At 40.1% G+C, this 16,639-nt stretch overlaps 2 protein-coding genes across 7 annotated transcripts in view; one reads left to right on the forward strand and one right to left on the reverse strand.

Annotated features, from left to right (window-relative positions):
• The first annotated feature begins 439 nt into the window (after positions 1-439).
• ZAR1 (zygote arrest 1) lies at positions 440-4,292 on the forward strand. Its single transcript, XM_063107253.1, has 4 exons — positions 440-1,390; positions 2,811-2,903; positions 2,986-3,060; positions 4,149-4,292. Exons 1-4 carry the CDS (start codon positions 440-442, stop codon positions 4,290-4,292), a joined length of 1,263 nt encoding a protein of 420 aa, XP_062963323.1.
• Positions 4,293-7,568: 3,276 nt separating this feature from the next.
• Positions 7,569-16,639, reverse strand: part of FRYL (FRY like transcription coactivator) — a 236,325-nt gene continuing 227,254 nt past the window's right edge. For 5 of the 6 annotated variants that reach the window (XM_063107741.1, XM_063107739.1, XM_063107740.1 and 2 more), the window contains 5 exons: positions 14,969-15,037; positions 11,994-12,011; positions 11,074-11,184; positions 9,980-10,170; positions 7,569-9,654 (listed from right to left, as the gene is read on the reverse strand). In XM_063107741.1, coding sequence (XP_062963811.1) covers positions 9,396-9,654; positions 9,980-10,170; positions 11,074-11,184; positions 11,994-12,011; positions 14,969-15,037 — 648 coding nt within the window. In that variant the 3' untranslated portion in view covers positions 7,569-9,395. The remainder of the gene's footprint in view (positions 9,655-9,979; positions 10,171-11,073; positions 11,185-11,993; positions 12,012-14,968; positions 15,038-16,639) is intronic. The other variant, XM_063107742.1, reaches the window with a different exon arrangement.

Raw genomic sequence — 16,639 nt, forward strand, 5'->3', positions numbered from 1 at the left:
CAGAGCAGTTCCGAGATAATTAAACTGCAACCTGAGATGACAGACCCAAAGCAGTTCCCAACCTTGGCATTTTCGCTCCCTGCCAGGGGCACAGGCCTCGCCTCGGCTTCCCGGGCGGCGCAGACACCTGCCACAGCCGGGGATGGGGCCCACCTGGCCCAGCTAATCTCCGTGATAATTCTCTCTTGCTGGAATCCTCCTCCCCTCGGGCTCTCGCACTTACAAATCAGTACTTTCAGCGCAAAGAAAGCCTCTCTCCAGCTCGTCTAAGGGTATCTGTGCCGACCTGCGGGTACAGAGAAGGCGGGGACGCGAGGCGGTGGCTGGCAAGGCGCAGAGCGCGGCGCGGCGCGGCGAGGGGCGTCCCCGAGGAGGGGCTCTCACGCCTCCGCCCGGCCGCCTATTTAGCGGGCGGCGGCGGGCGGGAGCGGCCGCGCTTATGGCTTCCCTGGGGGACGAGGTGCTCGATGGTTCCATGTACGCGGCGTGCGCCCCCTACCCGTACCCTTACCTCTGCCCGCCGGCCGCCAAGGGCAAGGGCGCGGCGGGCGGGGGCGGTTGGCGACACCGCGGCTGGGGCTACCCCCCCGCCTTCTCCTCGTCCCCCTCATCGGCGGGAGCGGCCTCGTCGTCCTTCCCGGGCTACGGGCAGCTGATGGCCGCCGAGTACTTGGACAGCTATCAGCGGGCGCAGCTCCTGGCCCTCCTGTCGCAGGTGAGCCCCGGCCTGGGCCCGCCCCCGCGCAGGGCCAGCAGCCGCGACGTGGCCGTGCAGGTGAACCCGCGCCGCGACGCCTCGGTGCAGTGCTCGCTCGGGCGGCGCACGCTGCAGCGCCGGGCCCGCGACCCCGAGCCCCCGGCCCAGCCCGCGGCCTCACCGCAGCCCGCCCGTCGCGGCCCCGAGCAGCTCAGCCCCCCGGGCGGCGCCCCGCGGCCCGTGCGCTTCCCTCGCACCGTCGCCGTGTACTCGCCCGTGGCCGCCCGCCGCCTCACCGCCTTCCTGGAGGGGGCCGAGGTCGCGGCGGGCGAACAGCGGGCCGGGACGCCGGAGGAACAGCGCGGGCCACCTCCCGCGAGGCCCCGAGGTCCCCACGAGGGCGAGGCGGCGGCGGCGAGGAAGGCGTCCCAGCGGCCGCGGCCCGGGGAGGACGACAGCGAGGCTCGGGCCGCCGTGCGCGGGAGCCGGGAGCAGGCCGCCGACGCGTCGGGGCTGCGGCCACGGGAGGCCCGGGGAGGCGAGGGGCCCTCGCGGCCCGCGCCTAGGAGCCCGGAACCGGCCCCGCCGGCGGGGATGGCCGAGGACGGCGGGGACGGAGCGGAGGCGGCTGCCGCGGGGGAGCGGGCGTCGCCGCGGAGCTCCGAGCCGGACAAGGAGCGTCTGCGCTTCCAGGTGAGGCCCGGGTGGGCTGGGAGGCCGGCAGGGGCGCTCGCGGGTGTGGGGCTCCCCGGGCGGCCCTCGGGCCACGCCGTTGTTCCCGCGGCCGCTGAGCGCGGCTGGCGTCTTCCTCCCCAACAGCGAGGTTGAGTCGAGCGTAGCGTGACCTACGCGTAGCGAGTGCAGTAAGGCGCCGCGTCACGGCTCGGCCAGGGAGTTGAACGTTCTGATGCCGAGCACATCTGTACTGTAAAGCCCTGACCGTGGGCACAGGGCTGATCTGAGGTCGGCTGTTCACACAGAACGTCAGGTGAACCTGCAAGAAAGACGGGTCCCAAGGATGCCTCTCTCGTCTCCCCGCTAAATGTGGCAAAACCCTCAGTCGACCGCTGGGGCCCCAGTCAGCCCTTTACCTGATCTTTATCTTCATCTTCCAAACTGGCAGTCTACTTCCTGAAGTGCCTCCCGTAAGAACTTGCTTTGCTTTTTAAAAGCACCCCTTCCAGAATAACAGCACTGCTGGAGCACTTGCGCTGAGAGCAGCAGGCTGCACCCCGAAGTAAAGGGCTGGGGCACACGGAGGGCGGCCGTAGCCCAGGGGAAGCAAAAGACAGGAGAGGTCGTGAGAGGCCTGGGGAGTCCTTTGACCTTTCCCACACTCATCCCAGGGCTGTTTCTTTTCTTCCCCTCTTTTTTCTGGGGCGTAGGGGGAGGGAGGAGGAGGGAGTGAATCAAGCCAGGGCTTTCAGTCCTAGATTAGCCATAAAGGTGCTGTGTGTGATCTGGGCAAGTCTTAACCTTCCTGGGCTTCATTCAGTTTGCTCACCTGTGAAACTGTTAAGTTCTCAAAGTTCCTTCTAGCTCTAACTTCTTACTGGCAGGGAAGAGGGGAGGCTTGGGAGTAAGGTAATGTTACTTTAGTCCATGTTAATTATGAGTTATGGCTTATCCACAACTTAGATTCCTAGCACTACTGTATAGGAACTTAACTAACAGCAGAGGGAACTTAATCTCAGGTGAACACCTTAAGGTATTTTAGATTCAGAGTCTTATTTCTTTTCTTCAGCTTAATAACTTTAACGTGTGTATGTTCTAAGACCAGACTTTATCCCACAGAGAAAAGGCTTCCCTAAAGAATTTCGAGCTTCAGAGAATCCTCGATGTTTGGCTTTTCCGTGGCCCGTCAGAGGGAAAACACTTATTTGTCAGCTAGCCTTATGAACGAAGTCAATCCAACAAACTATTTCTATATGCTTGCTTATTTGCTTGACCAAGTTATCAGTTCACTATACTGTGGAGGTTTACCCAAACCTGACCCTACTTCCTTCTGTGTTCTAGAATGAAGTTGCCAGTTTTAAGTACCAAGGAGATCCTTTCTAGCTTCTGAAATGAAGAATAACTTGGGTGTCATGTTAAATTCTGGTATTCTGTTCAGTTCTTAGAGCAGAAGTATGGCTATTATCACTGCAAGGACTGTAACATCCGATGGGAGAGTGCTTACGTGTGGTGTGTACAGGGCACTAACAAGGTAAGAAACCATGTAACTGGCATCCTTTGGCCAAATGTGTCAAGGGGCTTTGGCTTTAAGTTTATCCTCTTTCTCATCACAGGTTTACTTCAAACAGTTTTGCAGAACTTGTCAGAAGTCTTATAACCCTTACCGAGTGGAGGATATCACCTGTCAAGTAAATCAAATGTTTGCAATTTGTCTGAATTGGGTAGTGGTAGAGGGTTTTCAGTAAGTTTCTCAAATGCATTGCCTAAAAGGCTAGGTTCCTCGTGACCTTCAGTTTGGATTGCTTTTGCTAGGAGTTGTGGAACTAACGCTCAGCTGGGAAGCAGTTCCTTACTGCTAGCTTCCTTCTGCCCTTGTGAGTCTTGGTCACATTAACCTCTTCTGGAACTGACCTCACTTGCAATATGGAAGAATGCTTGCCTTACCTGCTACTCACGAGTCTACTGTAAGAGGAAGCAAACCAAAAAATATAGAATATCTTTCTACTAATGTGAGGTGGAAAAATTGTTTTATTCAAATGCTTTTGAGGCACATACTCAAGTTAGTCTTAAGTACATGGGTTTAGTTTGTCTTCCTGAGAGCTCACAAGGGGACAGTTTAAGGTAAATTTAAGTTGCCCAGCTTTATGGGGTTAACTCTTAACATATTACTTGCTTACTACTAACTTAGCACTGTGCTAGGGGACTGAGACAATCTTTAAGAGGAAAAACATGACCGAACTTGCCTGTTATCACATAGCTAATGGAGCCGGAATTGCCAGTTGAGACAGCCTAATCAATGCACTTGACCCAAGGTGGACGTTGGAAGCATTAACACCCTAGGGTGGGTGGGAAGAAACAATGGAAAACCATTGAGTTACTCAGATCATGGGTGGATGGGGTATGTTTCTAAAGTAGGGTGTCCTAACCACTCTGCTCTTGGCTTCATTGTCAAATTCAGCCCCCAGTTGTTTGTGTTTTCCACCCTTCTCTACCCTTCAAGTGCATGAAGAGACTTCCTCTTAGAAAGTTGTCTCAAGGGGAAACTTTGCAGTTCATAACTGAATCCAGTGTAATCTGGCACCATTACTGCATGGTAAACATCCTGTTCCTAACTCTATCATTGCTATGCAGGGATGTAGACAGATTAAGCAAGATCCTGTACCAATCTTGTCTCGAGTATATTCAACAACTACTTGAATAGACTTGAAAAATAACTAAAGTCCTAGTTTCACCGAGGGTTTATCTTTTACATGTACTTCTCACTTTGGTTTTTCAGAGCTGTAAACAAACAAGATGTTCCTGCCCAGTAAAACTTCGCCATGTGGACCCTAAACGACCCCATCGTCAAGACTTATGTGGGAGATGCAAAGGCAAACGGCTGTCCTGTGACAGTACTTTCAGCTTCAAATACATCATTTAAGTGAATGTAAAAAACAAAGAGAAAACCCTGAGCGTGTGCTAGAGAGGACAAGTGAGCTTTTTTCCCATGCCTCCTCTTTCTACCTCTCCTTGCTCAAACTACTTCGTGAAAGGCAGTGTATTTTGACAAAGCCTTCAAATAAAGGTATTGCAAAACAACTTAAACTTTCTAAAATTTTGTCTTCTAAAAGTTTTAGGAGAGCTTGTCTTGTCCAACAGTTTGGGCCTGTCACTTTACCTTTAGCATGGCACAGAGTGCATTGGTCTGAGCTAGGTTATAACCACTTGAGACAGTTTAGAGGGCTCAGACATGAGACTTACTGTTAGGTCTGTATGGCTGAAGCTTGTGAGATGTTAGTAAAAAGAAGCCACCTAACCGTTAAAGTAAGCATTCTTCTGGGGGAGATGGAAACTGAAGGTAACCCAGAGTCAGAACCACAGGGTGGCTGCTGAGGGGTAGGTGGGAACTTCAGTGCATACAGGTGACCTTAGTTTAATAGCTAACCAACGAGTGGGGGTGGGGAGGCAGGGAGCACTGACCCGACTTATTAACTTCGCAAATGTGGTGCAAGTGAGGCTTGGAACAGGGTGGCTACGGGCAGCTTCTTCAAGATGCTGAATAACAAATCCAAGAGGACTTCAGGTTGTAACTTTTTAAAAAACACAACCAAACTTTTAAAGTAGATCCTCAGTGTATTTAAAGATTTCATGTTAGACATGGGTGTTAGCTTCTATTGCCTTTATTGACTTAGTTAGTTTTCTTGACTAGAACTGCATCCAATAGCTTCTCAAACAATTTCCATAAACACTGAGGTTCTCAGAAAAGAACTGGCTTATCTTGCATAAAACCCACGAGAAGATTCTCTGTGGCTCATTCTACGCTTCCTACCCTTTACTTGCTAGTTGAGGTTGGCACTGCATTTATAGCCTCAGATGTTTCTAACAAAAGTGGAGTTGGGGGCTAGTAGAGTTAATTATGCCTCCTTCCAATTTTCTAACCAGCTTATTAAGCCTTACTGCCTTTGAAAGGCCAAAAGTTGACATCTTATAGTCTAAAGGGGTTAAAAGGCAAAAGTGGATTAAGGATTCTACAGAAACCTCATGTCAAGCAAAAAGGCCCAGCTGCATCGATATGGGCCTAGACAGTGCTTGTAAGATGCATATTGCTGGTCCCCTATTCCCACTGAATCACTGTCTTGGGTAAAGTATTTTGTAAGCACCGCAGGTGTTGCTCATGGAGTTGAAGGGTGAGAACCACTGGTTGTCAGCCCTGTGCTTAGTTCAGGTATTAAATACAGATGTGGCTTCTGCCCTTATGGAACTTCTAGTATTGCAGGTAGAAGTGGAAGTTCTGATATGTAATATGGAAGATCTGCTTAGTTAATGGCATGTAATAAATAGGGGATCTGACTTAGGGAGGTCAGGGAAGGCCTGCCTAAAAGAATGAAACTTCAGCTGAGCCGAAGTTTGAATGAGTTGATTTAGGCAAGGGGGGAAGGAGAAATTTTCCAGACTAAGGCAACAACATGCAAAGGCCCCTGTGGTAGAGAAAACGAGGAGGCCAGTTGGTAGAATGTTCTGGAGGACAATGATGGCAGGTGAAACTAGCAGGGCCAGATGGGGAGGACTTGTAGGCCTTGCTCAGGAGGACTGGTCTTTATTTAGTCATCAATGAGAATCCACTAAGAGGTATTAAAGACATGGTAGGGAGAGTGGGCCACTCTAGCTATAGTGGATACCTGCAGACAAGGACACTTGTAGGGACCAGATAAAGTGGGGCCAAAGAGAAATGAATGACAAATCTCTACGTGTGAGTAGAGGCCATGTGTTTTTATTCGTCCTAACATGTTACTATTGGTTTGGTTGGGAGTAGGTATGGTGATAGGAAATTCATTTGACTCCCGTGGCATGCAAATATTATATAATACAAGGGTACTTCAAAAAGTTCATGGAAAGATTTATATTTTTAATTCTACTTCTCCACAAAATTTTTGAAGTACCTCATATGTGCTCAACAAGCACTTGCTGAATAAATGAATGAGTGAACTAATCAGAAATGTACCTGCAACGAGTCCTAAGAAAATTCACTGGCTATTACTATGGGTAGTAGATCAGTTTAAATTTAATATTGTTTGCCATTATTTTCCTAACATGGCAGCTAACCCTATTTCACAGTTGAGGATAAAGCAAGGATCAAACTGTTTATAGTGGGTCTTCAGATATTGAACTAAGTGGCACAAAAACATGTCGTGAGAGTTATGGTGATAACATTCAAGCAACGAGAAGGCACTGCCAAACTCTATATGTACAGTCCAAAACTTACAAAATGCCAATACATTTTAAGCAGAGAGAGATTGAGAGAGGCTAGAAAGGTATACTCCAAAATGTTATCTCTGGATAGAGAACAGATTGCAGTTTTCTTATTTCCTACACTTTCTAAAGTGACGATGGATTACTTGGAAAATTAGAAAAAAGAATGTTATGAAATACAATTATATTGATTCTAATATTTTATTTCATTCAGGTTATGCTGGCACGGTCTGTGAGCGGTTTTCATTCGTAGACCTAACGGAAACTTACTCTGGCTTTGGTGAGTCTTTTCCAAGAAAACATGTAATGCTTACCTAAATTTAAGGTAGGTTATAGTTTATATCACACCCTCTATTTTACATTATTGAAAAGTAGAAAATATTTTCTAAATTATGTAAAAATCCTTTGGCTTTATATTTTAGAAGTAGCATGAAGAAACTGCCAGATCTCCTCTTTTGCTGTTACTTTACAGACTATTTACAAATGATAAATTTAGTGGGCAAAAGAAAGGGTTGTGTGAGGGTACTTCAAAAAGTTCATGGAAAAAATAGAATTACAAGATAATACAAATCTTTCCATGAACTTTTTGAAGTACCCTCTATGTAGCAAAAATTGGGCTCTAAGTGGGACTAAATAAGGTAATAAATTGAGCATTTGATGTATTTTGTTAATAAATGCAAACTTTGGATTTAGAGGATGAGGAGTAAAGCAGTGTAGGTTCGAGGAAACTCCATTGCAAAAGGACCATCTTAATGAACGTGTTCACATCTTGATTTCTGCAGATGCCTTCATTTTTATTTCATTATTAAGAGACTTAGTTACATATAAATACAAAAAGCAAATTTTAGCTGTTTGAAAGGTTTGGTTTGAGTAGTTAGTCAACTGAACTAATTTTTTTTTTTTTAAGGAAAATTATATTTAAGAGTGAAGGTAACATTTGAAAAGTTTCTAAACGATCCACACTATAATCACTCATCCTTTTCAAAAAATACAACACGAACCAATAGCTACGATGCTTTTTATTTTTAACAAAAAGGATGTAAGGAGGGTGAGAAAAATAGGGGAAAGTAAGATAGGATGTAAAGTGTGATGTGTCTCTGGAAACTCTCTCTCTGCCTGCCCCACACCCAAAAGTTATTAAATAATTTAAAGGACACCATTTACAGTACCAGAACACCATCAAAATAATTTTGTCAGGGTCAAAAAAATACAGTGATTATGAATGTGCCGTGACCAGTTACGGAACTTGACAGGAAGCTACGGTCGGCATTCCAGCGGCCTGCACAGCGCCTTCAATGAATGTGCTCGAGCGCAACTACGTTTCTGGCAGGGTCCACACCCCCAAGAAAAGGCAAAGCTAAGCATTTCATTTCTACAGTCTAAACTCTGGAATCACAGAGCCCAGTTTAAAAGAAAAGTCACAGTGGATAAGAGATGCATATAAAAAATACAAGGTGTTCCTTTCAAATCAGAGGAGTTGTGGGACTACATTCATTTCTTTTACAAAATGCTATTTTAAAAAGGACAGAGAATCCAGTTCGTGTTATGCTACAGTGAATAAGTATATTGCATGTTTTGGTAGTCAGTCTTCAGGTTTCCTTTCATTTTTCCCCCATAGCCTCGATTCCTTTAGGGTGAAACTTGAGAGTCCTGGATAAACATACAAAAATGCATTTGCATCTCTTTTCTTGAATTCTGCAGACCTCAGAGCCTGCAAGTCATATATTCTACCATCGATGACCACAATTTTTCTTTAGCTTTGTACACCTATTCTTGTATAACAGTGCATGGCACAAATGTACAAGAAAATACTGGTTTAATCTATACAGTTTCTATAATAATTATGGAGTAAAATAAGTTAACTTTTCTAATGAGAATAGCTGACAAGCAGCATACATCTTTATTTTACATTTTAAAGTCTCTGCAGGCATCTACTTTGGTTAGTTATCAACAATCATAACATAAGCACTGATCAGAGAACTGAGCAGCATTCCAATAACATTAACAGATATATTATTTCTTTTTGAAACACTGGGAAAGCCCAGTTTTAAAATATTATTAAAATGTTCTAACATTTACACACTATGAAGAGTTAGATCTAATAAAATAAAATTTCTTCAAAAATAATCTTGCAGTGCTCTTTTAGGCATGCTCTTAGACGTTATCACCAAACATCCATACCTTGAAAATATGACTATCACATATCCATACACCCCAACTCACACACACATAATTCCTTATACAGACCCAAAAACAAAACACCCCAAACCCTCATCCCACACTGAAATGTCAATGGTTTTTGCAAATAACTCTGTGTATATCTGACTGGATGTTCACGCAGATGATTAAGCATCAGTTGTGGACTATGTTTATGACTGCTAGAAATCCAAGCAGCTTTGCAGGTCTTCGGCTAAAATGAACCAGCCTTGATTTCAGCTTCATTTCACCTGCTTTCTGATGTCTCAGTATTAGAGGCCATTATTGCAAATATTCTTGGAATTCTTTTCTTTCTCCAGAAAGTAATGTATTTGCATCACTTTTAGCCCTTTTCTTTTCACGTAGGTTAAGTAATTAAAAAATTCCTTCTTCATACAGTTATTGTGGGAGGTATTGGCAGCTGTTAAAAAATCAAATTTTTTCCCTTCAGATCTTTGTTTCTGATAGTCTGACATTACACTATAATTGTACATGCTGCCAGAAAAAGTTATCAGTGAATCGCAAGGGTTCATAAAAGGTGCTTCATTAATATTCTTAATCATCTTCAGTTGTTTCTTTCCTAAATGCCTGAAGTTTCTCAGAATCCAGTGCTCACCATATTTCCAATTGGTTTGCCCTGTGCTAGAAGTTGATATGACTGCACCATGCGTAGAGACTCTCTTATTTCTAGATTAAGTTCCATCAATTTGTAGTTGGCTTCTGACATGTCCAGATTACAGCCTACAACTGCAAAGCTTCCTGTCTGGCCCAGCGTCTGATGATGGAAATATATGTGTAACAGCGTCTGCACAGGGTCATCTTCACAACTGCCAAAGATGTCATTGGGCCAGAGAGATCTGAAAATACACAATATTTTTTAAGTTCTTAGATTTAAGCAATTAAATAACTAACTACATTTCAAGTTAACACCTGTAACAACAAAGTTTCCTTGTGGTCTGTTTTAATGTTCGAACAAATATCTTACTCAAAGTACCACCTGAGAGTCAGAAAAAAAAAAATTTTAATTTGGTATCACTGCAGTGATAACTGCTGAAAATAAAGTCATGTCTTTCTTTCACAATGACATGATACTGAAACATCAGATTGAAAACCAAAACCTAATCACAGTACACTTCCAGTCTAGTTATAAAGGCATCATCTTTAAGTCTCTTCACATTTTACCTGAAAGCTTTGACTTGTGCTACAGCTGATATAAATTCTTTATTTTTCAGAGTTTCGATTAAAGAATGAATGGCAGTTTCTATAGTCGTTTGTGCAGCTTTGGAAATGTCAACTTCTTCGCTTTCCGAAGCAGACTCAGCTTCTTTGAGGATACTTTCCAGTTGGGCGAGCTCCTCTGACATGTTGATGACCTAAAACAAATAAACCTTTAAGGATCTATTTGCATGTTCAGTAACAAAAAGCATTTAATTGGCTGCGAGGATACAACTGATGGTAGTATTTCTTATTTTAAAATGTTCACCTTAGAAGAGCAGTTAATATTTCAAGTTCTCCATTCAGTTGGAATAAATTATTTCAGCCACCAAATAGTAGTTTTTAAATTAAATGTTCTTATTAAAGCAACAAGTTGTAATAAATGTTTATATTCGCTTTAACATTCTTACATTTTGGATAGTAAAAATACATTTACTGTCATGGGGGATCTTGAAAAAAATTTTTGACAGTAGAAGAAAGTTTTTATATTTTAAAAGATTATTTACCCAGGGTATTTTATATAGACACACACACACGTTTTTTACAGCTTTACCCATTTTAAAAATTAACTCATTTCCCCAGTGGTAGTGTTAGTACCAGCAGCTGCAGCTGACAAGGGGGGGAGGGGGGAAAGACTAAAGTCACTGCCTTTGAACGTATACATTAAATGATTTCCAATAGTCAAAGTGTTTATGTTTATTTTTATGTGCATTAATAGAACTAGAGAAAGAATACATGGACAACATGTTAGGGGGTTTCATAATATAATTTTATGTCTTTATTAATGTGCTTTACTTGACTTTTGATTACAGATAATCTATTTCTGCTACTGACACCTTTAAGGTTTTGAATCTTTTAAGACTGTTGGATATCTGCTGCCTTATTTACTAATAGGTCCTGCCATAACAGTGTCATTTCAAAAAAAGATAATTCCTCAACTGAAAAATATGATTCACTATAAGTGACTTTTGACATAAAATATTCTAATAAGGAATACATGTATGTATAATCTTTAATTTTTTAGGATCAGTTACTGATGTCTAGTACGACTGAATATTTACCTCTGCTTCATTTTTTATTGTATTTACTTGGTTGATAAGTTTACAGTAGGCCTGGAACAGAAGCAGCAATTGAAAATGCAATTTGTATAACCTTCGGCAGAGCTCCAGTTCCTAGAAATAAATAACATTACATTAAATTTAGGTGTTATGGTCCATGATATTTGACTAGATAGCATATTTCCAATAAAAATTTATAAATTATGTTAAAATTGTCTTGGCATTTATTTTTCTGCAGTAAGCAAGTTAATATAATGTGAAGTTGATGAGAGGCAGATGAAAGATGCTTTGAAGACTGGGATTAAAATAAAGATCATTGCTGGTTATATAATTCATTTTTAGTGTTAAGCACATTTTCACATTTGACATATATTATTGTCTGCTGAAACATTCTATAAGGATGCTTTAAAAAGTATTCACTATAATTTAAAACTTTAAATTCATAATGAAAATAATTTACAAATGCATAGACTTTTGCCCCCACTGAGATGTAGATCTTATTGCATTTATCAACAAGTGGTTGATAAAGCAAAGTGAAACTTGATAAACTCTTACCTAAAAAGAAGAGTTTGTCTTTAAAAGGAAGCCATTTCTCTAAAGGAAACCACTCAGTAATCTCATTGAAATGAGACTACAAAATTAACATATGCACTCTTATTTTTTAAATTAAGAAATTTAAAAGGAGATATGTTAGTTGTAGATGTAGAAGAAGGTGGCTGCTAGTTGTACGTATTAATTATAAAATCTCATTATTTTTACAGAACCAACGTTTCATGGATTAGAGCTATGTACAACTGAAGCACACACTACTTTTAAAGTAGTCCATGACAAAACATTGCTAGGTCACAAATGGACAAATGGCAAATGAAAACCAGTTTGTCTGGCAAGGATAAGTAGTCTATAAATCAAGACAGGTCACTTACTGCTAGAATTTCCATTTGCTAAGCAAGAAGGTGATCAGGTCACAAAAAATACAAAGGAAGAAAAAGACCAAGAATTAGTGTAAGAAAATCATTTTAACCAGGGTCACAGATGTCCCAGGCAAACTGAAAAACATATATTTATACCCCAAAGAAAATTTTATGTCATTTCTAGAACGAAACTTTTTAGACATTTAGTGCAACAATTCAGGGTTTTAAACTCTTCGCCATGTAATAACTAAATTACATTTAGGCTATGGTTTATTTCTGTGTAAAAGCTACAGAGAATAAAATTGAACTAATGTGATCTTGGGAATTTTGGCTATTATAAGTGTTCTTCTATCTAGGATTTTATAGCCTTTCCAATACAAAACAAAACCCAACTGTAATAAAACTTCCATTAGTGAAGTGGAAAACTTATGATAAGAAAATAAAAAACAAATGAATTACTGTTACTTCTCAGAAGATAATTGGCTTATAATCTTACATAATAAATACTTACCCATGAGAGGATTATCTCTGATGTGGGTCACTCTAGGCTCCCTATGCTTTACTTTCTAATTAGGGCTTAGGTGACCATAATTGGTGCTGAGCCATAGGGGGTAGAATATAGAAAGCAGACATGTGTTTTAAATTGCATTCCAAATGTAATTTAGTAAGTTACAGAAATTTAACCCAAGTAGGTTTGAATCAAAGGAAATAATGTATATAAAACACATAGTGAAAAGTCTAATTTATGAACTATCTTAAAAATTATTACATTAAAATATCTACGACAACTTGGATCTGACTTCTGATTAAAACAGCAGTTGTTGGGCCGACCCCGTGGCGCACTCTGGAGAGTGTGGCGCTGGGAGCGCAGCAGTGCTCCCGCCGCGGATTTGGATCCTATATAGGGATAGCCGGGGCGCTCACTGGCTGAGCGCGGTGCGGCCAGTCACAAAAAAGACAAAACAACAACAACAACAACAAAACCCCAGCAGCTGTTACGCTGTAAATGTACCTTCTAAGAGTCATTCTTAAGTCTGCTTTTCTAAAGTTTCCTCTGAAGGACTGTTTATATAACATTTATTCCTATCAATTTAGAAGGGATTTGCTAAGCAAAGGTGAACTTTAGCTCCATTCTTCTTTCCATAAATTACCTGTCATTCAGTAAACATTAGTGTAGCACAATCTAATGTCAAGCTAAATTTGAGGTTTTATTTTATACAGTTTATTTCATATAGAAATTAATAATTTTTATTTTAAATACTTCTGACTTCTATTAGCATAAACAAAATAGAACTGACTGTACATGCATATATCCATAGCCTCTACTTTAGAATGTAATGGAAATCACTGATTTAAGTTTATGTTCATAATTGTAGGAAAATAATACACATGTAACTGACTGTACAGCTCTGAATTACCAGGAATTACTCTAAATATGCTAACAGTGCAGTTTTTGAGGATGAATATACAAATATGCACATTTTAAATTGTTGCTTTTTAAGTATATTGAAATTTGCATGTTCATTCTCTTCATACTTTCATCTGATATCTACTGCCTGCTTATCATGCAAAGGACTAGTGTAGTCTTTATAGTACACAAGACAGACAGTAGATGAAGTTGTGCATAAAGGGTCCCCCCAACCCCAAAGGAGCTGAATATGAAAGGTGAGATAAGATGTAGTATAAATGAAAGTCTACATGTACAGTTTTCACTTAGAAAACCTCAAGCTATGTTAACTGACTTGGAGTCTTGGAGATGAATCTCATTTTCTTCAAGGTAGAAGGGATATAAGAAATCACTTAGTATAGCAACTTAGTTTACATAGGAATAAAGAAAGGTCACATTACTTGCTCAAGCAATGCAGTTAAACAGTGGCAAAGACAGCATTAGAACCATCTAATTCTAGTCTAGGGTTAATTGCTTATCTTTCTTCATTTCTTTACCCAGATGATTTCATGGTTTTTTGTTTTGTTTTTGTTTTTGTTTTTTTTAACCTAGTGCAGGATTAGGAGTCAGCCTGCCTAGGTATGAATCTTAGTTCTACTATTTACTTACTGATTTTTAGATAAATTAGCTTTTCTGAATCTCAGTTTCCTCATCTTCAAAATGGGGATAATTAGAGCATCTACTTGACTGAGATATAATCAAGGATATTATCAAGGACAGAGATAAGGAATGTGAAATGCTTATTAGCGCAATCCCTGGCAAATAGTTAACATTTACTGAGTATATTATTACTTTTTCTCAATGCTGCAGTTTTTTCAAAACTTCAAATTTTTATTATAGTAGTTTAATAACTTTTCCAGAGACTAGAAATCTATAATAATGTAAATGAAGTTGAAAAAGACTGGAAATTCTGATGTGAAATGTGGAGATTAGGTTTAGTTGATGAATGCAATTTCCCCATATGAAGTTGCACAGCCCTTAGAGTAATCTGTAGGTCTTAGGTTATCTCACTTAGTGCAATGTATGTGTTAGGTATGTGCAACTTTCTCTAAGAAAATATATTGCTATTATTTTTACTGAACTATGTACAAGAGGAAAAACATTTTAAATCCAATCAGAATTTCTCCCTTAGAACGGCTAATATGGACATATATCACAATACTCTCAGGTTTGCTTTCCTGACTAGACAATATCTCTGTGGAATGCTAATGCAGAATAAAATTTATTTTTAAGAGGCAGATGCAACTAAAAGCTGACCTGTACTGTCCAGATATCCATCAAGCTTATCTACTGAATGTTATTAAGCTTCACTCACAAACTGGTAGTTCATTTTTATTAAAGTGAATTTTTCATTACTAAGCCAATATTTCATTGAACCTAACTTTTACAAAGATTGTTCTGATAACCAAAATGAAAAGTTTTACAAATATTCTTTATTTCCAGTAATATCAAATAAGGAGATTTGAACATACACATTGTTTCACCAGATATAGAAATATATTTCTATATGTATATTCAAAAACAAGAATAAAAAACTTACCTGTGCATCTGTGTTTATCCTATATATGTCTTCTTTGGCACCAAATGTCCTCTTACAATTGTCTAACCACTAAAGAAATAAGTAACAGTACATTTTAATATAGTAATTGTATAATGCACAGTGAAATTGGTAATACTAACAGCCTGTCCATATAAAACAAAAAACTTAAAAGTTAACTTAAAGTTCTAGCATTGGTTGTAGACACAGATGTTCATCTCCATTTGAACCTAATCGTTTATATGGAACAAATGAGAGCAGGATATTATCAATATGATAAGACGCACAGACTTGTGGCAGTTTACCAACAAAAACACAATAAACAGTTTTCTATTCCAGGCACCTGTGGTACTCCATTTCAGTATAGAATATTCTTCATATTGCAGATTTTATTGGAAATCTTCACAACCTATACCTGACCTTTGCCTAATGTATGACGGGGGAAATGGAAGATGTGCTTTCCTTCTGGTCAATTTAATAATGGCAACTTAGAATTAACCAGGTCTGTTTGCTTATCAGAAGTGTAATTCTCAGAAGACTGGTATCACTTTTAAATAGTGAAACAGAAATCAAGATCCATGTAAATATGTTGTTTTTATTTCTTTTTCATTGCTTTCTTTCTTTTTGGACAGTAATGCATGTCAAACACGTTATATCCAAAGAATATTGAATGTAGAAGCCAAATGCAGTTTTTCTTTATCCAGGAGCTATATTCTTAAAGTTGATATTAAAGTACATTTTCTCCACTCAAATAAGATAATAACACTGTGATATAGTAGAAAAGAACACTGGAGTCACAGAATTTCCAAGCTGAGGTAAATGCTAAGAGCCTTCCAGTTAAGCTCCTAGGTTTCGACAGTTTGGCATCATTAGTTCTTTTGACTTCCTAGTTCTTTTTCTTGGATGATATCACTAAACATAATAAAAATAATATATAAAAGAGATCATTAGAACTTTTTTCATTAGGATTTTGAGAAAAACTACTCGCTACATTAAGTAGTTACTCTAAAAATATTTTAGGTTAGACATTAAAAATTCTCAACTGTAGCTTAATGTTCTACATGCAAAGAATTAAAATTAGACATCTCAGTTATTTCAAAAACAATCTCTTTGACCTTATGGTCCCTTTGTCCTAGTCCCGCAGATTGCACTGGCCCTTAGGCTATTTGCTTGACAGCATCTCTGAAGAAAAACATGTTAAGTTTTTCTACTGAGATATGGCCCATGGCAGTCACTGTCAAAAGCTATCAGCAGATTTCTTTATATCAGCAAAATTCAGTTGACATCTATTATGGAATTTGTGCATTAATCTTTATTCGTACAAATGTTAAAATGTTTATACACTTAATTGTCATCACTAATCTGCTCCAGTTTGCCCAAGTATACAATAAATTTGAAAAGAATAATTTGTTATTTAATGGCTTATTCTTACCAAATATAATTTTTTATACTATAATACCTAGTTATACAGCATTTTTTGGAGGGTGCTATTCAATGTAATTATTTCTGACTTTTATTTTGTTAAAAGACAAGCCCCACCCATAAAGTCTCATGGCTGCACACTGGCCTGAAAAGTACAGGTCCACACCTGGCCAGCCGACAGATACAATGCATAGTAGATAGTCTTTATATAGAAAATCCTCCAGTTTACATCTAATCAGACTTCCTGTCCTG

The sequence above is a fragment of the Cynocephalus volans genome, chromosome 9 (genome assembly GCF_027409185.1).
Source record: "Cynocephalus volans isolate mCynVol1 chromosome 9, mCynVol1.pri, whole genome shotgun sequence".
Lineage (NCBI taxonomy): Eukaryota > Metazoa > Chordata > Mammalia > Dermoptera > Cynocephalidae > Cynocephalus > Cynocephalus volans.

What these genes read in the sequence shown, in the direction of transcription:
- ZAR1 (XM_063107253.1), top strand. Translation starts at nt 440, where the DNA reads ATGGCTTCCCTGGGGGACGAGGTGCTCGATGGTTCCATGTACGCGGCG. An exon ending in AGGAGCGTCTGCGCTTCCAG is followed by an intron (nt 1,391 to 2,810) that starts GTGAGGCCCGGG and finishes TATTCTGTTCAG; the next exon opens with TTCTTAGAGCAGAAGTATGG. An exon ending in GTGTACAGGGCACTAACAAG is followed by an intron (nt 2,904 to 2,985) that starts GTAAGAAACCAT and finishes TTCTCATCACAG; the next exon opens with GTTTACTTCAAACAGTTTTG.